Genomic DNA, 21,886 nt, shown 5'->3' with positions numbered 1-21,886 from the left:
TGAGTGAATGTTAGGCTGTTAGAAAGGTGAAATGGAACTGTGTGGATCATTGATGAGCACTGGTTCAGGTAGTCTGTCGAAACTGAAAGAGAAAAGCGGTAGGGAAGCCATTCCTGGGGTTGAAAGTCTAGCTGCATCCCCATTCGTCGAGCTAGTTGGTGGTGGAGCCTACCTACCCCTAGTTGCCTGGCTGCTGGTTCCGCCTCTTCATCGATCTGATAAGGAACAGGGAGGTTCTGGATTGAAGAAACAGAGCGATAATGCGAATTGAATAGATTTACGAATCGAATTTGCACACCAAGATGGATATTTTAGATGTTAGACAGTTGTCGTATATATATGGATAAAGGAAGTTTAAGGAAGAAGCTGTAAATTCGGTGGAAATTGGTTGAAAGCGAGTGTCGTATAAAAATTGAAATAAGAAAGAATCTGGAAAAGAATTACAAGAAGAGGATCAGCTATACGATTTAATAGAAACTGGACAAAGGATTTTGGTGAACTAAAGAAAGGAAGAAATGTAGGAGAAATTGTAAGAAAGTAAATATAGCAAGAATCGGAGGAAGGAATTCAACAATTGGAAAAAGGATTTTTAAGAAAAGTAATGGATTTAAGAAAGAATTTAGAGAAAGGAAATTACGTAAAGAAACTTTTAACCAGAAGACATTTTTCTTCAGAAGATTAGAAGATTCGATTCGTAATGGAAGGATTGTATTAGAACTTTTATCAATGTCAAATATCGTACTTGAATTTAACTGAGAAAATTAACAAAAAGCTGACTACAATATGTTAAAGAATAACAGCTCTATATTAAAAAGTACATATCGTGCAAAGCTCGGAAAACTTTCTTTCACGTGACACAAAGTTTCACAGAAACATATTGTTGCGCTATTAAATAATATAATTTTGCGGCACGATAATGATACAGAAGCAATCATATCGGACCTGTTACGGGCCACATAATTACACGGTGCTCCGGCTAGGCCAAATGTCGCAGAAGTGGTTAACCCCCGAGTAAACCCTTGCACGGTGTTTTCGGTACACGTGCACGACACGTGCCCCTAATTTCTTTCTCCGTTACACCTTTGATTCCCTTGGATGCTCTTTTTATGGACAACCATGAAACTCGCTAGTCCCCAACATTCATTATTTCCTGTGGATCCTGTGGAAGAATATAGAACCTCAGAAAATAAAGAAGAGAAGATATTCTGAATTTTCTTTCAAGAAAAAAGATTCTGTCAAATCCAACATAATACAGTAGAGAACTTGTAATAATTTTATTCCTTAAAAAGAAATCCGAAAATATTATATCCAAAAAGGATTGAAGAAAGGAAGAAAGTTAAATTTGTCTGAAATTGGAGGAGGAATTTCTAGTAAAAGTGGTGGTTCTAAAAAATGTGAGATATCAAACTTCAAGTAGGAGTAAAACCGGAAAGTATCCTAATAATTCTTCTATTAAAAATATACGACAAAACGGAAGGAAATGTTAATTTTAGGATATTTGAAGGTATCAAAAGATTTTCTTTGAAGCGCCGACAGGATATAAAGTACGAGCCATTATCGATTTCCCACAAAACTTTCTACTGAACGTATCCACCGAGGCTAGACAATTAACACGCTACAAATTAAGAGGGCCCGTTGCATCAGGATGAATTATTCGCTCCATCTGTTGTTTCAGGGAAAATCTAGGAAACGATTTTTTCCTTTCCCACGAGTATAATTTTCTGCTTTAATTTAGGAACGTTTAATTTGCAATTTGCGTAAGAGAAAGTTTTTTACAACTATGAATTATCAATAATTGATTGTACAAACGAATGAAATAGTTTTTAATGGCGCAAGGTGCAGGTGCAAAGATTGATTGTGAAAAAATCGAATCTGAAGATCGGAAGCCGCAGCCTGTCTGGATCTAATCCAAAAGAAAAACACAGGATTGGGGCAAGACCATTGTGTGGCTGGATTTTTGATCCTCGAGATCGAGAGATAACCAAAGGGGGCCAGATTTAAATGGCAAATCCCCTGGGCACGTGTGCCCTCAATTCGAAGTTAAATACTAAATACGAAACGAATAAATTGCACTGCTGTAGAAGGTAATATTTATTTTTTATAATCGCTAAAAAAAAATTATCATTACTATTTAACATTGAAAATTAGAGGGGAGGAAATTGTGGAGATTCCTATCATCACAACTATTCAATTTAATTTAATATACTTTATTTTAATTTTCAGTGTGCTATTTATATTCTGGGCGAATTATTTTAATGCAAACAAAGAGATTGCAGTTCATAAAAGCGCATCATTCCTCGAAAAGACTCGCTCTCCATGCCTAACCGATTTTCTATGGCACATCCTTGCACCCGGGAACCCATGTCCAACACCTGGTAGCCGGTACAATCCCGGGAAACATCCTGGTACCCACTCGAAATACAGACAACCCCATAAGTGTCTATTAATTTATACTCAGCAGGAGTGTGAAATCGATTTATACCCACTCTCGATTCATCTTCCAAAGCTTAATCGATTTGCAGCCCTACAGTAGGCTGTTATACCCTCTAATGGAATCCCTGTTTCAAAACTTTCACACTAATCAATTTTACAATAAAATATACGTATGATATATCATATAAATATATCATTTACATCATTTGATCTTATACAATTTTATTCAAAATTTAATTAACATTTTTATTTCCGTTTCAGGTGCTGTTTATTGGTACATAAACTTCTACAAACTTTTATAAACTTCTACAAAAAATCATCAAACCACGTGAGACAGTGTTGCATTCTGATTATTTATTGTATTTATTATACATAGTAATATTTTCCTAATATTTTTGTTACTTTTTCAGGTGCTGTTTATTGACATACAAACTTCTACAGACTATAGGAAGCATCATTAAACAGCGTGAAACAGTGTTATACAACATTACAAACACACCTTGCGCGATATTTGTCGTGACACATCCTGTTCCGAGTGTAATCGAGCGAGCCGTCGAAATCATGCGCTAATTTAACCATCAGCCCTGTCCAACGCGAAATTCTGAGCCACCTGTCTAATATCCACCTCTGCATCCGTTTCCGGTTTATGGGGGATGGCACCCCCTGTGGTGTCCTCGTGGTCGCGCCCTCCAGGAGGGCAGGATCCCCTGAACGTTGCATGCTTCACTGCACCACCTTTAGCCCATACTTTTTTCCTCCATAGGGTCGATTCCTTATCATAAAATATTCCAAAAGACGGTAAATTTTCAGAGAATCAGGAAATATTCTTTATCTAAGGTGAAAAGTTTGGTACACAAAAATCTATAATTTTCTTAGGTGAAATAAATGTACTAGGTTGAAAATTATCGATACCACAGGCTGCTTTGAAAATAGGATGATCAAGATAAGATCAATTCACTGTGGGAGATAAGGTTATCGTTACGTCGATCTGAGCGTCATGTATGGGACATTTAATTCTCAAATTGTGCGCACACAGGGTTCCTCAGTAAACGTTGATTATAGATATTGAAATCTATGATAAATCGACATCCCGATTATTGCTATTGTGATCCCAACAAGATTTGCTCCATTGCAAGTCCATGAGCCTGACATTATGCAAACATTTTAACATCTGTGGAGTTGTGTGGAATCTGTCCGTACAATTTGAAATATATAGATGAAGAGAATAACTTTTTAAGTAATAACCAGCAATTTTTATTGTTTAAATATCTTGGGTTTAGAAAGTTGAAGTTCATTGGTCTGCCCTCTGTTGACGATAATGTAATGTAGGATTCTAGATTATCCGCCAAGGATAGAACGAAAAGAATCTCGGTTAGATTTCAATATTTTAAATACATATTTCAATCTACTCAATGTTATTAGAAAATTTGATTTCGAGCTGCTTTATTACTGAAACAAATGGAATATCAAAGTTTAGAAATTTCTATTTCCGTGATAATTTAAAAAACGCCCATCTTAAGGTTGTTGAACAATATATAATAACATAACCCACAACACCAACCTCCGCAAACTTTCGATCATATCTGTCAAAGTAATCTGTCTGTGTATATTGTGTAGAAAAATTTATTCAATACGCTGATGTTCTGCTAAAACAACAAATGACAGAATGACGCATTCAAATCGAAATTCAAGCTTGGCGCGCAGTCTGTTCGGCACAATTTCACGATCTCGTTACTTCTCGATATCTCGAGGTGATTTAAGTAGCCTTCAGGTCAAGCCTCAAAGCCAGCCAGTATTTTCGCTGAGCTGGGTTGTTGTTTACATCCTGTAGCCGCTCTTCGTACGGACATCCCGTGCGCGAGGGGAGCGGCAAAAATTCTCACGTGAAGTTTTATTGCCACCCAGTGACCACTTTCATTGCCCATCTTGCTTGCCCCTAGTATCTATCGTACAATCGTTGTGCACGCACGGAACCGAGAACACAAGCAACTAGATAAAACACACACACGATGAAGGTAACAGTAACCACGCTCAGCGACGACATCTTCGTCCTGGACGTGATCGAGGATATGGAGCTGGAGAGTTTCAAGGCTCTTTGCGAGATCGAGAGCAACGTACCAGTCCATGAGATGGTGATCGCTTTCAATGGTCTACCATTGATGAACGACAAGAAATCGCTGAAGGATCACGGGATCCGTGACGGTGACGTGGTGATTTTGCAGCACATGCATCAAAGCGGGGCCGAGTTGAACCTTCACCCGTTAAACGGAGGTCAGCTTCAATACAGCACCATTATTTAAAGTGGCGATCGAGGCGGGTCGTGAGGTTAGCTTTTCGGCTTCGATTTACGTTTCTTTTTCATTGTATTGTCACGTCTCTCGATCAGATGTTACCAGACTTATAACGCACGATCCATGAATTTGGCTTAACAGACTCGATCGAGCATGTTATCCCCCTTTTGGTTTCACTATAGAATAGTGTCTATTAGAATACAATTTTTTTTTTGTTCGTGTGGGAATCTTCTAAGTTCCTCTCATCTTGTCCGCACACCTGTCCGGTTCAGTTTAGCACAAGTTTTTTGTATTCACTTGTGTTGAGTTTGATTTGTTAGAGATAGCTTTTGTCGCCATGTGCTTAGTCAGATCAATTATTTAAGAGCGCACTATTGCGTAGTAAAGAAGAGAATGTACTAAATTCCAAGATACATATTACTCTAGCTATTCCCATGTTGGACTTCAGTTCCATCAGAGTACCAGGATCATCCAGCAGTCGACAGCCAACAGCTTCCAGTAGCACTATAGCCAGAATGCAAAACCCTAGAAAGGAGGATGATCCAGAAATAATAAGAGACATGTTTTTGGCTAATCCAGATCAACTAGCGTTGCTAAGCCAGAATAATCCCAAGCTGGCTAGTGCCTTACTTTCTGGAAATCTTGGTGAGTCTTCCAAAAGTACATATTAAGAACTGTATTTTGGAAATCTAAGAATTTACTCTACAATAGATATTGATTTGTAGAGAAATTTACAACTGTACTCAGAGAACAAATAAAATTAAGAGAAGAGCGTGAGGCACAAAGACTAAGAATGATGAATGCAGATCCATTTGACACAGAAGCACAGAGGTTTATTGCAGAGGATATTAGGCAAAAAAACATTGAAGCAAACATGGAAGCTGCAATGGAGTATAATCCAGAAACATTTGGATCAGTTGTTATGTTATATGTTAATTGTAAAGTCAATGGATTCCCAGTTAAAGCATTTATTGATACTGGTAAATATCAACTTTATTTATATTTATAAATAATGAGTTATACACGTGCGTAAATGCGCAGTGATAAATGTCAGAGATCATCATTGAACTGGAGACAAGATCATTTTTATGTATTTTTGTTTGGCTGCTGTTTGTGCCAATGTATCTATTTTTAAATTCCTGCATTTTGAAAGTCATTCTTTGTAGTATGTGGTACTTCATGGTGGGAGAAATTTAAATTTAGATATTGAAATCCGTGCTCTGACCTAGACTGTACTTTTGTCTTCAAAAATTCTATGAATTTGCTCCTCTTAAAAAAAAAAACATCTCGCAATATATAGTAACATTATGTTTTCAAAAATTCAGGTGCACAATCAACTATAATGTCGGATGCTTGTGCCGAACGATGCCACATAATGCGATTGGTGGACACAAGGTGGGCTGGAATAGCACATGGTGTTGGAACTCAACGCATCATTGGCCGTATTCACATGGTACAAATTCAAATTGGTAATGATCATCTAACAACATCGTTCACTGTCCTCGCGGAACAAAGCATGGACATGCTACTGGGTCTGGACATGTTAAAGAGGCATCAATGTTGCATAGATTTGAAGAAAAACGTGCTCCAAATTGGCACCACCGGTGCAGAGACGCCGTTTTTAGCAGAAGGTGGTCTTAAATATTTCTATGGTTGCACAATGTCTTTTTATCTGTTATACAACATAAATGCTTAATTCTGATTAGGGGAGCTGCCAGAGTGGCTAAGGTTAAGTGGTTATAGCGATGCAAGTATTTACGACACAGAAGATGATAAAGATGACAAGAGGGGAGGACCTCAAAGAGCACTGGATTATGGCTCCAGAGATGCAAAGAAGCAACGTCGCCAGCAGGGTAAGTATGTATCTGTCCAGGCTATCCTTTCTTACCATAATTCCTTATAAGATCCTGTGTTAAATAATTTGTGAAACATTCCATAATGAAACCCAATAAATTTCCTTTGTATATATGTTCCTTTATTGTGTATTTCGACTTTTAGTGGTGGCAATAAAAAAAGGATATATTTATAAATCCAAGGAAAATTTTCAAAAGTAATGCTTGTGATATTATCGCTATTATTTACTTTTCAATGTTGAAGTTTATGCAGCTGAATTTGATACAAGGCCTTATATGTTAGCCACTGTACCTTTCCTTTTCCTAGGGAGATCCAACTGAGACAAATCCTCCTAACTTGCCTGGACTAGTGACTTGGAGCAGATAATTTATAATTATGGCTTTTAATTTTATAGTTTTATTTGTGGCTTGCTAGAATTTTTTTTAATTTTTTTTAATGAATACTATGTATTTTAGAAGGGCAAGAAAGCAATAGTTCAAGCGGGACATCAAGCAGACTAGGCTCCATAGAAACTACAGTCTTCCCCCACGACCCATTCACAGAAGAAACAGTGAAAGAAATCGAATCTCTGGGATTCAGCAGAGTACAGGTCATCGCGGAACTGCGTAGATTTAATGGAGACAAAACTCAAGCCACCGATGCGTTGTTCACGAAATCCTTTAGACTATAAAGCAACAAGGAAAGAAAAGAGAAATTGTGGGGGTTTCCATGTTTGAACAGTAAAGATAAGGGAATGGAAAATTTGTACTTGATTTTTGGTAGCGAATTTTCATATCGATTATTATAAAATCTGGAAACCACACGATCGAAACTCAGCTCAAGCAAGCATACTCACTGCTCGACAATTAGCATGAAATGGTGTTTCAGATTTTATTTCGTCGAGCAGATATTATGATGTATGTATAGATATCATATTTCATTTAATTAATAAGTGGCTACTTCAGAGTAAAGCTACATATATCTTCTCCGACTTTTATATTCTTTTTGCTAGATATACAGAAATGAAATGAATCGAATTTGGAATTTTAAGTGGAAGTCAGCGTGCTCTGATAACCTAGCCTACCATTATTGCAATACACAATTTTAGGAATCTATATAAAATGGTTTGAAAACAAAGTCATAAGTTAGGGGAGCAGCTTATTGCCTTTCGTGAAAGTTGCGTCACATTTGTAGATGTCTCACAAAATTTTTACTTACTAGATTAGATAAAAGAAAATAGACTTCTGAAAGGATAATGTTTTAATCAAAGAGACATATTGCACGGTTTGACGGATATTTCGAGCTTCGCGACTAAAAATCAGTTTGCAATACCTCCAAGAATACATTAGTTTCACTTCTGTAATTTTATTATTTACAAAAAAAAGAGAATATTGTAATGTAAACCAATCACGCATCGACCAATCTAGAAAGAACTTTGCATTAATTCTATTTTATTTCAAAGGGTAAGGAATTAAGAGAAGAGAAACACGAATAAACTTTGGGAATATTTTATTGTTTCGTTCTTATAAACTTTCATGATTGAGTCTGCTAACAGACAATGTGAATTTTGTATCATTACTATATATTTAGGGTATATGGTATTTTTCTGTATTTTCTTTATATTATTATACCGATAAAAAAAGAGGAAAAAAACATGTAACAAACAAGATTCACCTAAGTCTTTTCACTCGTGCGTGCAAATCATGATTCAGCGAAGATAATCTCAACTTTCTGTGAATCTATCACGATCGTATAAGATACAAAATGGTGGAATATCATGGGAACGATAAAAATTCGCTAGACCATGACCTCATTTATGGTAGCTCGTTTGGCGCCCACTTTATTTCCACCATCTTGCCGGTACGAGCGGATTCTTGGCATGCAGTCGCGATTTTAATCACAGCTAGAGTTTCTTTGGGTAATACGGAGCATTCAGCTCTACCAAGTACAATATCAATGAAGTGGTCCAGCTCTCGGCGATAGCCATTCATGAATCTGCTGGCGAACGAATACCATATTGGTGCGCTGGTTGATCCGTCTAGATTATATTGGGATGTGACACCGTGCATTGGCTGTTCATTATCTGCTTTGATCATACCCTTGGGGCCAAACACCTCCAAGCGTTGATCATAACCGAAGCTACTGTTCCGCGACAAGTCGATGGTCCCCAAGGTTCCTGATGGGAAATACAAGGTCACTACAACTGTGTCGAAGTCATCGATTGCTTTTATCTCTGGAATGTGTGCGTGTGCCTGGACAGCAATCTGCAAGAAAATATTCCAACATTTAATAATTCATCAAATACCAGTCAATAGGATAGAAATCAACATTACCAATAGTTATTTATGAAACCCTTTAATGATCTTGTGATACTTATTGACTTTAAGTGCTCGTAGTAGCAATTAAAAATCAAAGCTACATTCTGTTTTTAATTAGATCTGAAGATTTTTGTAACTATTAGTTACTTCTATCTGTACTCTATAATTTTATGAAGTTAGGATCCTTTTAAATCATGGAAACTTCTTTATAATGCTGTAGTATTTATAAATTCAGGTCTCCATGGTATCAGCGAAGGACTAATCCAATATTCTACATAATTATTCTACTTGAAACTCCAACTACAAGTGTTTGATAGCAATATACAGGGAATCTCACCTTGATAGGGTACTCTCCAAGGACCCAAGTCATGATATCAATATCATGGACCATACAATCATGGAATATACCTCCGGACATCTTCAAATATTCTATGCTGGGAAGAGGAGAGTCACGAGAGACAGTTTTGATGATCTGAACGTGTCCAATCTCTCCATTCCTCACTCTGCTCCTAACAGCAGAATAGCTGGGATCGAATCGCCTGTTAAAGGCGCAGAACAATGGTTTGCCGACCTTTTTTGCGGTCTCGTAACATTTTATCGAGTTAGCATTGTCCTCGGCGATCGGCTTCTCACAGAACACTGCCTTCTTCGCCTCCAAAGCTTTCCTTACAATGTCTTCATGTGTGTACGTAGGCGATGCAACAATTACTGCGTCCACACTATCAACATGAAGAACGATTTTAATTGTTAATTGAACTCCTAATTGATCTCTATGTTTTCTCTCGAGTTTAATCTACTTTGGATATTTTTATCATGAAATTAAGTAATTGTAATGGAAATGTTTGGGGTTTGGAAGAAGCAGGTGACTTTTTGAAAGTTTCTTTTAAATTTGCTAGTTAATGATTTGTTATTTTTAATTTTTCCTATTTAAAAATCTAACTCATTTGATCAATTTTGCGATATATACATCTTTTATTGTATCTAAAATGTTTCCCATGAGAAAATCTAAATTACTTACTTAGGATCATTGTACACTTTGTCTGCTTGTTTGCTATTCAAGAAGACAACATCGTCAAGTTGCCAGTACTCCTTGAGGCTCATCCATTTAGACTCGACATTGTCTACGATGTAGAGCAGTTTGACACGCGAACTGGTAATAATATTGGACAGATGAATGGTTCCAGCACGGCCGAGTCCAAATAGAGCAAGTCTTACTTTAGGATGGAGTAGATCCTTCCTCAGTGTCAGATCCTCCAGATACCTATAATAACATTTAATCCATTTTCAGTCATGAAAGAGGAAAAGGAAGAACGAACTAAGTAGTCTATATGAGTCTAGAATAACGTTCAACAACCGGCTTGGAACATATTAAAAGAGAAGAGATGAAGAAAAGTAAAATATAAGAGAATTGTTCCCAAGACACATATTTTATGTCAATAGGTAGATGTCATCTTGGAATAATTTATTTCTCAAATAAGATTTTGAAATTTATTTTCAAACAAATTAATTTCTTGTTTTCATTCCAGTTACAAAGTGGTCAATTCTGCTCTGGATAGAATATCATATAATGAAAAGAAGGGAAGGGAAGAATATCTAGTTTGCATTAATTAAATTCTATACAAAACCTTCAATGAACTTGAACGATCTACTTGGAAAAATACCCACTTTTGATAAAGATAATCCTGCTGTGGAGGCCTTGGTTGTGGTTTTGTGTAAGGTGAGGCACTCTTGAATTTCGCAGTTGCCATTGTATCTTGTTAGGAATATGAAATATTAAATAAATAAGTAAAATATGGATCTCCGGATTCGTCAATCGGCAGAAGACAGTCTGGAACGATGGGCCTGTTATATATGTATATAAACGAGCTGATCAACGATAGTGGGGAGAGATGTGTGCGATTAACATACGTAAATTCATGAAATAGCTATGGTTCAAATATTGGCCTCATTAAGATAGCCATCAAGCTGGCATGAATATATCAAATACAGTTAATCGTTCGATTAATAAGAACGAGTCCCTCATTCATATAAAGCATCGAAATCGTCAATGTCCAGTTGTAGCAATCGTCTAACGTTACTCTGTTCATTCATTAACACCTAATCGCTTCTGTAATACATGTGTCATACATGTATTTCAAAAATGACACAACTGAAACAAGTTTTTCAGGAAAAATAAAAGACTATTTGAAAGTTTAAAACAAATATTATCCTTATTAAACGCATAAGTTAACAAGAAGAATAGAATATAGAAAACAATGATCTTCTAATATTCTTCTAATACAGAATTGAATTATTTTGAGTTGTGACACTTTTGAAATATTCTGTATGAGATATGAACATTTCGTAGCCAGAAGTGGAAAATTGTTAGCTCCTGTTGTAAGAGTGTCAATATCCTGTGTATTCATTTTGGTCCTCTGACTTTTTTATCTGGTAACGTGTCGATCCAATTATCGACTGACCTTTTATTGACTTATTCAGTGGCAAACTTTAATCTCAGTGCAAGTTCAGAAAAATTGATCTTTGATAATTATGTTATGATTACAGAATTTAAAAGAGGTCTCATTTTAGACTACTAATGATTCACATAAAAATTTGTCAAAATGATTGTTGAATATAATTATTGGAAAATTCTTTTAGATGTGGGGGTGAGAAAATTTCCAAATTTATCTTGATCTCCTGGGTCTTATGTTACTTGATGGTTAAAGTTGAGATGGAAGCAACTTATTATATAAAAAAATCTAATTAATCTTTTAAATCAAAATTAAAGATACAAATAAAAGAGAATGGTAGAAATGCATATTAATTTTAAAGACAGAAGGAATAAAAAGATCTACAGCCGTGATACAACAAAAATGCGATTTATCATGTTATTCTCTTCTGGTTTTCATGCGTGACCTACTATTTTAACTATTTAGTGCATTATGTAAGCGAGAGAATATAGTAATTTCTAATTTGTTCTAAGGTTATCAGACTATCGTATCGCATGTGCAACGAGCTAACGTCATTGATGGACATCCTGTTGTTGTCGCCGCGAAAAAATTTCATTGCGTAAATCACAGTGGAATTTTATTACTGATAGTTAATTAATAATCAGATTCATTGATCAGTTTCATCACTCTCAAAGTTAGTTGAAGGTTTCATGGAAAATTGAACATAAAGAATAGGATGTAATAGAATTTTTCTGCAGGCTGAGCTTGAAGTATTTATCATAACAGGATATTTTTAAAAAGGGAATAAACAAGTTTCTAATCTAAAAGATTGGCAAAGATTGTTAGTTATCTATGGGATTATTTAGAGAGTATTAAGTTAAATTGAAATATTTATAATAGATTATATTTATTTATATTAAATATTTATATTATAATTATATTAGATAGTTTGAAGCAAAATTTAAAAATAGAAGTAAGCTTTATTACAAAATGTATTAGACAATGATCTATAACTCGTCGTTAATCTTGATGACCGAGTTAGGCACAAAGACAACTTCGTTGGTGTCGCTCTCCACGTACCCAGACCTCTTCGTTTTATCTCTTCCTGGATCGGCGTCCACTAGAGATATACTCGATCTTACCTCTCTACAAATAAAAACATAGTACACGACTTCGTTTCTTCTAAAGATTTTTATGCATTTATGAGGAATTTAAAGATTCAAAAATTTAAGTATATGGCCTAACATGTTTCAAATCAAAATCTTCATTTAACAAAAACCTAATTACTTTTTATCAGTTCCAGGCAATTCTGCTGACACTATGAGATCTCTGGGCTTGGAAAAGTCACACTCCAAGATAAAAGCAGCGTCACCAGGAGTAATTAGCTCATCGTCATGCTGAAGAACCAAGGTGTTCCGATATTTGTTATCAACCTGAAACAAATATCTTAAACCAGTGAATTATTTCAAACTTATTTTGTAGTAACTTTTCCAAATTTACTGCAGACTTTACGATGTAGTTACATTTTCTGTGTCACACTGGTCGAAGGGAATAGTCATAGTGAAGTTTCCACCATGATCAGGATTCAAGAAACACGATGGTTGTCTGGAATAGAAACTACCTCGTGTGTATATCACACCTGAAAAATTCTCCGATGTTTGCAGACCCACTACCATTCTTTCTGCCCCACAGCGTAAGGCGACCAGATCATATCCTTTTGTGGAAGCCCCAATTTGCATGTCCATGGACAAATCTTGCTCCCAAATTTCCTCTGAGATAAATAAATAACGTTTTTGTTATTTTCTTCATCGATAAGAAATCGATCTTTGCTGGTTATTATATCGGTTTCTGCGATTAATGAATGCCATCGGGTCTTTGAGTTCAATAAAAACGGATGTTACATTTCGATAATACAGAGTTGTTTCGACATTAGAGCAAAAAACCAAAGTCCAAGTCGTTTAGAAATAAATGTTAAATGATACATAAACATAAATAATTCTGTGGAATATATAGTAAATAAATAGTTAAATGAAATAGATAATAAAAGTAGAATCAAAGATCCGCATTCTAATTAATACTTATATTGTAATTACCCGCGAATTGTCCTCTTAAAGTGAATATAAGAAGCAGCACGACATGTAGCGGTACCTGCATGACGTTGCCAGATGAACGTCCGTGAACTGACAGAGAATTCAAGTTCACACATCAGAAAGCAATCTCTACTATTACCTGCCCTTGGCTGACTTCCACTTTAACACTGAATCCCCTAATACTTTCACCCTGACATACATCTATATTTTTATTTCAGTTCTTTTTATACTACTGAGGTTGATAAACCTTCCAATGTCATATATAAATCATCGTTGTTACAAATATCATAGTACACTAAAATTAGAGCAGATTTATTTCTAAAATCTTTTAAATCAATTTCTTCGATTCAGTAAAAATTTCTTTAATTAATTTTTAATTAATTAGTTCACGATATTAGGGGAAATTTATGTATTCTTCTAATTCAAAATTTATTTACAATCTTCTATTTTTTTAAATCTTTAATCATACGTTGATATTCGTATATTTGTATTTAAAGATAAAGATACTGTTTGAATACTATATTGGTAAGCTTATCTATCTTACAAAATAGTAGATTAATTCTCCTTATATAAAGGTCAATAAAATAACATTTTTTTATTTCTTTCGAGATATTAACAACTCAATCGTGATACTGATACAAGAAATGCATCTGGTTGTCTACATTCAGGATCATCTGAGTCATCGATCAAATAAGATACGACAGTGAAAAGATTATAATTATTTTGTTTACTCATTAGTTGCATTACGCAAGTTGGTCAATCCCTGCAATGGAATTATTTTATAAATCTCGTCTTTTTCCGTCATCGCGTAATCTATTTGTTTTTATGTTTATTCCCACTTACCTACCTTATCGATTGCGACATATAACTGTAAGCTACTTTTATCGGATGGAGCAAAGATGTCAGTCTCATAGCTCATTCTCAATCATGAACATGTGTCAATTTTCGAATATAATTTGAAAAGAATTTTCAAGATACCTTTTTACATTAGCGAAAACTAGTTCTAACATGTGGTTTTGTAAAAAGCGTAATATTAAATGTTTTGTATAATAAAATAATATATCTCAGATTGTTACTTTATGTAAGTAGTGTACAAATGTCTATCTTCAAAATAAACTACAAAACTCAAATTATATAAAAAAAATAACAAACATGTTTTCTCCCACAAATTACATCATACCAAATTGTTTTGATAAACTTATTCAGATTGCGAAATTCTTTTCACATAATTATTGAAGCAAAACATGTTTAGCGACTTGCATTGAACTCCCTCATGAAAATGCAATTCATAGTTGCATTTTGCCATATAACTCATATATATGGCATGAAATATGTATTTTGTAATATTTCTATGTGAAAATAACATCGAAGAAAATTATTTATATGTACTGGTCTTTTTAGTGAAAGTAATAGGGTTTAGTGATCTTTAGATACACCACTGATGCCAGTAGCCACGTGGATCACGGGATCTTGTTTATCCCGTACGCACAGTGTACGTGACAAGTTACTCTTATCATTTCATCCTAAGCTCATTATTTTTATTCTCAAATAATAGTATTCCTACTAATAAGCATCATGGCTACTATACGCGTTGGACAAATTCTGTTTAACAAAGGATTGCAGATTGGTCAAAAACCACAATATTTTGCGAGGAACGTGAAATACTATTGTTGTAAGTACTATGTAGCTAGTTGAATTGCCGGGAAGGAAGGATAGAATATGTAAATTGCTTTTAGAGCGCTACTTGATATAAATTGTAGTACGCAGTTACACAGATCTCTAGGATTGTTACAAAATCTTAGGGTCCGTTTTGTAAAATCCCCTTTTTGTTTATAAAATACTTTGGTTCAACATTTTTCATGTGTCGATCTGCTCAATTATATAAGCAGTGGAGTATAATCAGTTATAGGTTAAAGGTCATAGTAAAGAACTCAGTGATACTTTTTCCTTTTATTTTAATTTTAATACCATTCCTATAGTGTAAATATTGTTTTTTTGGTAACTATTATTATGGCTGAACTTCGTTTTGGAGCAATACTCTTTTTTCAACTTTGGTAATTACCTAAAAAGCCTCTGTCATCTTAGATTTTGATGATCTTTTACTATGTTGTTGAGGATATGGTTTTGAACGACTTTCCCATACACATAACCATCGCTTGATCTTAGTTTCCGAGATATTTGCAAACAACCTTCAGTACCACTGAATTCTGTACATTCTGTGCGTCCGTGGTAGCATGTGCGTTAGTATTGATTGTCAGCCGCCTCTCGGTGGCCAGATGAAATAACGTCTAATTCACACCTAACTCTTATCTTTTGTTTATAATTTGTATAAATTTAAGTTAAGCGAGATTAATTATATTATTATATATTGTTCCTTTGACTAAAATGGTATGTATATTATAGATATATATTATACATACATTGTATATATTGTACATATATTGTGCGAACATCATATACATATATTTACATATATGATACATACATTTGCGAAAGAACAGACACGTGTACAAAGAAATAATGAGTTACTATGTCACATTTACAGTAGAAAATGTATTCGTTTTTATACATGCATATATTATTATTTCCACATATACTTTCGCTTGCAGTTTAATGTAATTACCGATTTAATTTTTAAAAGTCGATATTTAACCGATACTTTTAACTCGCTTTTTCTTGTGCAAAAGCGCAATTCGAATCTTATTACGATTCAGATTCTGTTGTAATTAAATTAAACGGTAAATAAACAGCTACTTAATTAGCGAAAAAATCTATAACCTTGGGAAATACTAAATTCCAAATAAAACCACTAATTTTTCGCGCCAAAAGATTTATTTCGTCAATTGTGTGAAATCAAGTCAAGTGATATACAAAAATGGAATTATTAAAAAATTCTTTTATTGTAGGTCAGGCTCAACAGAATTATGAATTCATTAAGGTAGATATTGCTGGCGAAAAGAAGAACGTTGGTCTGGTCACGTTAAACAGGCCAAAAGCCTTAAACGCTCTTTGTGATAAATTGATGACTGAATTAAATAATGCTGTAAATAAATTGGATACGAACGACAGCATCGGGGCCATAGTTCTTACTGGCAGCGAAAAAGCATTTGCAGCCGGTAAAACACATTTTGTCGTAATTGAAATTATAATTAACTAATTAGATTAATAAATTAGAATTATTATATTATGGATTATTTATAATTTACTCCATAATTAATATTCATTAGCAAATTATTAATGAATTATTCAATTAGAATTAAACGGCGAACTTTTTTGTTTAGGAGCTGACATCAAAGAAATGCAGAATAATACTTATTCGCAGACTATTAGAGGGAACTTCCTTACAAGCTGGGACGCAATCACACGAACTTCGAAACCAGTGATTGCCGCCGTAAATGGATATGCTGTAAGTTGATATAATTTACAAAAAAATAGCAACTTGGTAATTTTCAGAAATATATCAAATATCCAAATCACTGTATAATATTTAGCAGATAAAACAAATATTTGCTTATATCTTAGATATTAAATAGTATATTTTTATACACAGTTAGGCGGAGGCTGTGAATTGGCAATGATGTGCGATATCATCTATGCCGGAGACAAGGCAAAGTTCGGTCAACCAGAAATCATCATTGGTACCATACCAGGTGCAGGTGGTACTCAAAGATTGACTAGGGTAATTGGTAAGAGCAAAGCGATGGAAATGGTACTAACAGGAGGTCAGATCACTGCTGAGGAGGCAGAGAAATGCGGTAGGTTTATTAGAAACTGAAAAGTAAGTTGTAGACAAAGTGGTTTGTAACTCATAATACAACTGAAGTCGGGGAAATTCTATGGCTTAAAATAAGACGAAAAGCAAGAATAATGTAATTACGTTGGAAATTTCGTTTTCGAGAAAATCGAATTTGGAGATTTGCTTAATACTCGTGTACCGATTAATTTTAAAAACGTGACCTTGAGCGACAAAGTTTTATTCTTCATTTTCAACATATTTTCGCATATAGAATACTTTCCTGCCAATTGTGCATTTATATCCTACTAAGAATCACAAATTATCCTGTATATAATATACGAATATCATTATATGTATATATTTAGACATGTTTTGTTGCAGGTTTGGTTAGTAAGATCTTCCCAGCAGAAAAACTTGTTGCTGAGGCAATCAAATTGGGTGAGATAATTGCTTCTCACTCTCAATTAATCGTCTCCATGGCAAAGGAGTCTGTTAATACTGGTAATCATTGAAATTATGTAACCATCATTGTTCTTATTCATTAATCAAATATTCATTTCTTTACTGTTTTTCTAGCATATGAAACTACTTTGAGGGAAGGGCTACACTTTGAAAAGAGAATGTTCCATGGAACATTTGCAACAGTAAGGATTTCTTTCTCAAATATAATAATTTAAAAAACAAAAATTGAATGGTATATAATTAAAATTTCAGAGTGACAGGAAGGAAGGAATGAGTGCATTCATTGAGAAGAGACCACCCAACTTCACCAACCAGTAGAAAGCATTTACTGTTTACTCCATTATAAGATATATATGTATAACTAGATACTTATTTTTATACATCTTATATATTTTTTACACTTCTTATCAAAAAGGATGTTTTTTTAATAAACACGACTGTTTATTTTAAAGGAAAACAAAGACCAAGATTTAAAGTTCATAAAGAACTTTTATTTAATAGCTACCTTTACATCTAATATCATAATCCTTGAGTATAATACATTTACAAGTGACAGTTCATACCAGGTAAATGTTTCTTATTAATAGCGATTCTAATGCTCTTGTAAAAGCACAGAAATGCCATCGACGTCGTAAAAGGTATCCAAGAACGATAGGAACAATGGAATTTCACATCAACATCGTTATACAATAAATATCGAACTGCATAATAATGTATATATCTCGCTTATTAGTTGGGAATATTTATACTTCTGTTTTCAGATTTTCTCGGAGAATCGAAGATTATATTTTACGATATAAAAAGATGCTCCCCTTTTCATTGTGCTTTTTTTCAGTCCAAAAAGATAATTCTAAATTTTTCGTTTTTGTTTGAACATTTTTTTCTCTTCCAAACGTAATTTTATTTTCATATTAAAATATATGTATATTAGTCCTAAACGTTTCCGTGTGTGATAAATATAATAAATGTATCAAATTTGCACAAAAAATAGCAGTATCAAATTAGGACGAATTGTTTTAGAATACTTCGTATGTCGATCCTCTTGCAAAACCTGCTTGACTAGCTAACACTAACAATGTACAGGTATGATGAAAGAGCTGTGCATACTTGTTATTTCCATCTGGTTTTCCTCGTCCTTATCTTAGAAATTATATATATATAAAAAAAAATAATTCAAACTAGCTACCCTTACGCTCTAAATATCCTCGCTGCATTCCTTAATTAATTAATTATTACTTTAAGTACACACCAAAGGGAGTTCCGTGTAACGTTATAGAGTTAGTAGGATCTCAGAGAACTTTCAATCATCATTCGTAACATTTTAAATCGTTATTTACAAAGATTGTTCGCAAAAACCTTCAGCCAAAAAGCGTTCTCAAAAGGAACTCCAAAAATATTGTTCTGATATGTAAGATGGTGATTTTTGATTATGAGAGATTTGTTTTTTTAGATTTTTTTTAGATTGTTGGTCCTGTGTTCTTGCAGTTAGACCTGGGTCTTTTCGCATAATGATTTGTCAACCATTATTATTATTATAGTTTATTTAATTTTTAAATTATAATTCTACGATTTTGAGTGATTTGTAATTTGTAAAATTTAGTATTATAGTTATGCAAGAGAATTTATTAATATTAATACCTTGATGTGTAAAATTTGACTAATAATATTGGCTCACTTGTGCAAAGGGACTTCGGAAATTTCTCGAGATCCAGTAAAAAAAAAAATTGGGGAAGTGTGCTCACACGAGACAACTTGGTTTCCTCTCTTGTATATATATCACAGTTGCAAGCTCTGCTCGAATAACTAAGTTGGTATAGTTACAGAAATGGAAATTAAGTTGGTAGTGATCGATTCAACGTTCGTTCGGGGGATTTACCGCTTGTTACGGCTCTTCATGGTGAAACGTCTCCAAAAGTTGCCACTTTTCTTTGATGGCGTTGCAACTGGTGTATCATAGGGGTAACTAGATTCGTCATCCGTATCTTGTGCGTTGGGAGTTTCTCTAGTGGGGGAGCCACCGTGTCCAGAATCTCTGTCTCCGTCACCAGAGTTCTTTTCCAGACCTGAAGTACAAATGAATTACGATTCGTTATTCTTTTCTATTTTTCAAGGACTTATTTTTCCATAAATAATCTCCTTGAAATATAACTCTAAGAATTAATACACACATCAATAGTAGGCTCTCAATCAGTCAAGTAGTATGCTATCAGTTAGTCAACTAATAAATGAACACACTTGATAAATATTAACACCGAATTACAGGATAATAATTCAACAATATTAAATTTAATACAATTTGCAGAATTATAAATTTGATGGTATTAGATACCCTCAATGATAACCTCAAAAATACATATGTCTGGAATTGTATATGCTTACAAATAATAAAATTTCAGTCCAATTGGCAAACTTTCATCAAAACATCTCAATTAACATATTTATGTATTTTTTAGGCTAATCCTAGAAAATAAATAGTTTTAAAAAAATCCTACCACCTCCAGCACGGAGCATGTCTAGGAACGTGTTCTCCGCGTTGCCACGTGTGCGTCCCTGTTTCTGCGATGGTGTCCCAAAACTCAGGCTCTGAATATTGATTTCCGCCTTGAGCTGTTCTGGCGGTATATCGTCTACCCGGAACTCGTTCGGGTCCTCGACGAATGCCTGTTGCAGGTCGCGCATGATTTTCTTGCGGATGGTTTTTTTCATAGATAGGTGTCTCTCCAGGTGTTTTACATCGCTTTCCGTTAAAGTTTTGCTGTTATCACGACGACGCGACTTCTTCTTCTTACTGTTCTTAGGACTCTCTTCTTCACCAGAAGTTGAACCAACAGATACGGCACTGTCGTGTCCTGGTGCCTTCTCTTCAGCTTGGAGACGCGTGTTCTCCCATTTATTACCGAATCCAAAGATGTCTCGGAGATGGGGAATGTTCCTGTCGGCTGTTTGCTGCCTTGCCATTATTTTTGTTGCTTGAAGTTTGGGAATGTTTCAACAGTTGTTTAATTATTAATCTGAAAAAAGATTTTTGATATTTAAAGGATTATAATCACTTGCTTATACATTTGTCACTAGCTTATAGCTTTGTGTAATAGCTACAATAGCTGAGAGATAACGCTATACAGAACGGTGAATAAATAAATGATCAAATATTTGAGCTAAGCAGTAATGACACTTAATATTTTCAATGTATATAATTATTTCTTACAAGAAGTATTCAACTCCCATACTAAAAATTCACAAATATTTTTCTCCACATAGAGAAATTGTTTATATTCTTGTATTTAAAAATCTTCTGCTCAAATGTTGAAAATACACTACAGTATAGTAATTAGAAAGCTGCATATTTGTATGAAATGATCATTATTACATTGGTCATTTACGCGGCTTGGTTTGAAAATGAAATAGAATATAACCAGTGTCTAAAACTAAAATTATACGTAAAATGGCCAATCGTAGTATCGTAATCTGTCACCGATAATAATTAAACGTACGGCGCAAGCGGTTTTCCAGGCGCCGTTAAATTGCACGGTTTATCAAGGAAGCTGCTGCTTTGAAAGAGCTTTAACACACGACATATTCCCGTTACCGTAAATACAGATCGTATATAATGCATTCACCATGCACACATTTCCTTTTTCATAGTGGACGGATACACGGACTTTAAATCGCCGGTGAAGAAATCCGAGTAGCCCAACCGGATTCTCGACAACTGTTCGAGAGATGAAAAGGGAAAAACTGATTTACCGACGATCAGCAAATACCCGTTAGACTATAATGTTCGCCTATATATGTTACTTTTTGTCCATCTTTTTCCCTTTGCAGCTGTAAATGGCTATGGTAATTGAATTTTATTGAACTTCCGCAGAATGAGAATAACCAAAGTAGAAAATTCCAAAATAGGAAGTATTTAGAATATAAAAACCGAAGAAGGGAAAGATCCAAAATTGGCAAAATCCAAAATCGAAGAATCCGAAATGGGAATATTCGGAATAGAAAAATCTAAAAAGGAAAGATCGAAAAATAAAAAGTGAGTAAATCCAACTCTTTATTTTCTAACTATGATGAAAATTCCCCAGATTTACTTTCTTACAGTAGATTACCAAACTTTACCCCCTTAAATTAAATTAGTCATAAATAAGTAATAAATTTTGAGTAAGTAACAAAATAACGAATTAATAGTATCTCTACACTGAATTCGCCTCTAAAGCCACCGACAGAATGCACAAATGGCAAATGTGGTCGAACGCAGTCAAACACCCACGTTTGCATATTAGAATGCAACCGTAAACGCGTG

At 34.4% G+C, this 21,886-nt stretch overlaps 5 protein-coding genes across 13 annotated transcripts in view; 2 read left to right on the top strand and 3 right to left on the bottom strand.

The window, feature by feature from the left end:
- Window positions 1-4,221: 4,221 nt before the first annotated feature.
- rngo (DNA damage inducible 1 homolog rngo) lies at window positions 4,222-8,226 on the top strand. 2 transcript variants are annotated; one of them, XM_033329420.2, is made up of 6 exons: window positions 4,222-4,704; window positions 5,151-5,369; window positions 5,450-5,704; window positions 6,050-6,355; window positions 6,431-6,577; window positions 7,037-8,226. In XM_033329420.2, the coding sequence occupies exons 1-6, from the start codon at window positions 4,443-4,445 to the stop codon at window positions 7,246-7,248; spliced, it is 1,401 nt and encodes a 466-aa protein (XP_033185311.1). In that variant the 5' UTR covers window positions 4,222-4,442; the 3' UTR covers window positions 7,249-8,226. The 2 variants fall into 2 exon arrangements, with proteins under 2 accessions (XP_033185311.1, XP_033185310.1); XM_033329419.2 differs by having other exon boundaries at window positions 4,225-4,704; window positions 7,034-8,226.
- On the bottom strand, window positions 8,050-10,707 carry LOC117154438 (myo-inositol 2-dehydrogenase). The gene is made up of 4 exons (XM_033329423.2): window positions 10,541-10,707; window positions 9,894-10,136; window positions 9,213-9,594; window positions 8,050-8,821 (listed from the first exon to the last, which is right to left on the bottom strand). The coding sequence occupies exons 1-4, from the start codon at window positions 10,621-10,623 to the stop codon at window positions 8,372-8,374; spliced, it is 1,158 nt and encodes a 385-aa protein (XP_033185314.2). The 5' UTR covers window positions 10,624-10,707; the 3' UTR covers window positions 8,050-8,371.
- Window positions 10,708-12,227: 1,520 nt separating this feature from the next.
- Window positions 12,228-14,711, bottom strand: LOC117154401 (uncharacterized). Its single transcript, XM_033329356.2, has 4 exons — window positions 13,398-14,711; window positions 12,828-13,075; window positions 12,592-12,737; window positions 12,228-12,450 (listed from the first exon to the last, which is right to left on the bottom strand). The coding sequence occupies exons 1-4, from the start codon at window positions 13,456-13,458 to the stop codon at window positions 12,312-12,314; spliced, it is 594 nt and encodes a 197-aa protein (XP_033185247.2). The 5' UTR covers window positions 13,459-14,711; the 3' UTR covers window positions 12,228-12,311.
- A 139-nt stretch (window positions 14,712-14,850) lies between these two features.
- Echs1 (Enoyl-CoA hydratase, short chain 1) lies at window positions 14,851-18,053 on the top strand. Its single transcript, XM_033329350.2, has 7 exons — window positions 14,851-15,066; window positions 16,301-16,510; window positions 16,676-16,800; window positions 16,945-17,149; window positions 17,512-17,631; window positions 17,707-17,774; window positions 17,845-18,053. Exons 1-7 carry the CDS (start codon window positions 14,970-14,972, stop codon window positions 17,908-17,910), a joined length of 891 nt encoding a protein of 296 aa, XP_033185241.1. The 5' UTR covers window positions 14,851-14,969; the 3' UTR covers window positions 17,911-18,053.
- Window positions 18,054-18,061: 8 nt separating this feature from the next.
- The window catches only part of LOC117154400 (uncharacterized), a 24,832-nt gene continuing 21,007 nt past the window's right edge, over window positions 18,062-21,886 (bottom strand). For 7 of the 8 annotated variants that reach the window (XM_033329351.2, XM_076625743.1, XM_076625741.1 and 4 more), the window contains 2 exons: window positions 20,085-20,603; window positions 18,062-19,655 (listed from right to left, as the gene is read on the bottom strand). In XM_033329351.2, coding sequence (XP_033185242.1) covers window positions 19,465-19,655; window positions 20,085-20,550 — 657 coding nt within the window. In that variant the 5' untranslated portion in view covers window positions 20,551-20,603 and the 3' untranslated portion in view covers window positions 18,062-19,464. The remainder of the gene's footprint in view (window positions 19,656-20,084; window positions 20,604-21,886) is intronic. The other variant, XM_076625744.1, reaches the window with a different exon arrangement.

Source organism: Bombus vancouverensis, chromosome 16 (assembly GCF_051014615.1).
Source record: "Bombus vancouverensis nearcticus chromosome 16, iyBomVanc1_principal, whole genome shotgun sequence".
Lineage (NCBI taxonomy): Eukaryota > Metazoa > Arthropoda > Insecta > Hymenoptera > Apidae > Bombus > Bombus vancouverensis.
Note: the sequence above shows the minus strand (reverse complement) of the source record. Positions and strands in the feature narration are given on the sequence as shown.

Bases quoted from the DNA above. Each gene is read 5' to 3' on its own strand.
- Echs1 (XM_033329350.2), top strand. From the start codon at position 14,970: ATGGCTACTATACGCGTTGGACAAATTCTGTTTAACAAAGGATTGCAG. The intron at 16,511-16,675 runs GTAAAACACATT...TTTTTTGTTTAG, and splicing joins CGAAAAAGCATTTGCAGCCG to GAGCTGACATCAAAGAAATG. The intron at 17,150-17,511 runs GTAGGTTTATTA...GTTTTGTTGCAG, and splicing joins TGAGGAGGCAGAGAAATGCG to GTTTGGTTAGTAAGATCTTC.
- LOC117154401 (XM_033329356.2), bottom strand. From the start codon at position 13,458: ATGCAGGTACCGCTACATGTCGTGCTGCTTCTTATATTCACTTTAAGA. The intron at 13,076-13,397 runs GTAATTACAATA...TATTTATCTCAG, and splicing joins TTTAAGAGGACAATTCGCGG to AGGAAATTTGGGAGCAAGAT. The intron at 12,738-12,827 runs GTAACTACATCG...TATTTGTTTCAG, and splicing joins ACCAGTGTGACACAGAAAAT to GTTGATAACAAATATCGGAA.
- rngo (XM_033329419.2), top strand. From the start codon at position 4,443: ATGAAGGTAACAGTAACCACGCTCAGCGACGACATCTTCGTCCTGGAC. The intron at 5,705-6,049 runs GTAAATATCAAC...TCAAAAATTCAG, and splicing joins TAAAGCATTTATTGATACTG to GTGCACAATCAACTATAATG. The intron at 6,356-6,430 runs GTGGTCTTAAAT...AATTCTGATTAG, and splicing joins GACGCCGTTTTTAGCAGAAG to GGGAGCTGCCAGAGTGGCTA.
- LOC117154438 (XM_033329423.2), bottom strand. From the start codon at position 10,623: ATGGCAACTGCGAAATTCAAGAGTGCCTCACCTTACACAAAACCACAA. The intron at 10,137-10,540 runs GTGGGTATTTTT...ATGTTATTATAG, and splicing joins CAGGATTATCTTTATCAAAA to GTATCTGGAGGATCTGACAC. The intron at 8,822-9,212 runs GTGAGATTCCCT...ATTTTCTTGCAG, and splicing joins TTGGAGAGTACCCTATCAAG to ATTGCTGTCCAGGCACACGC.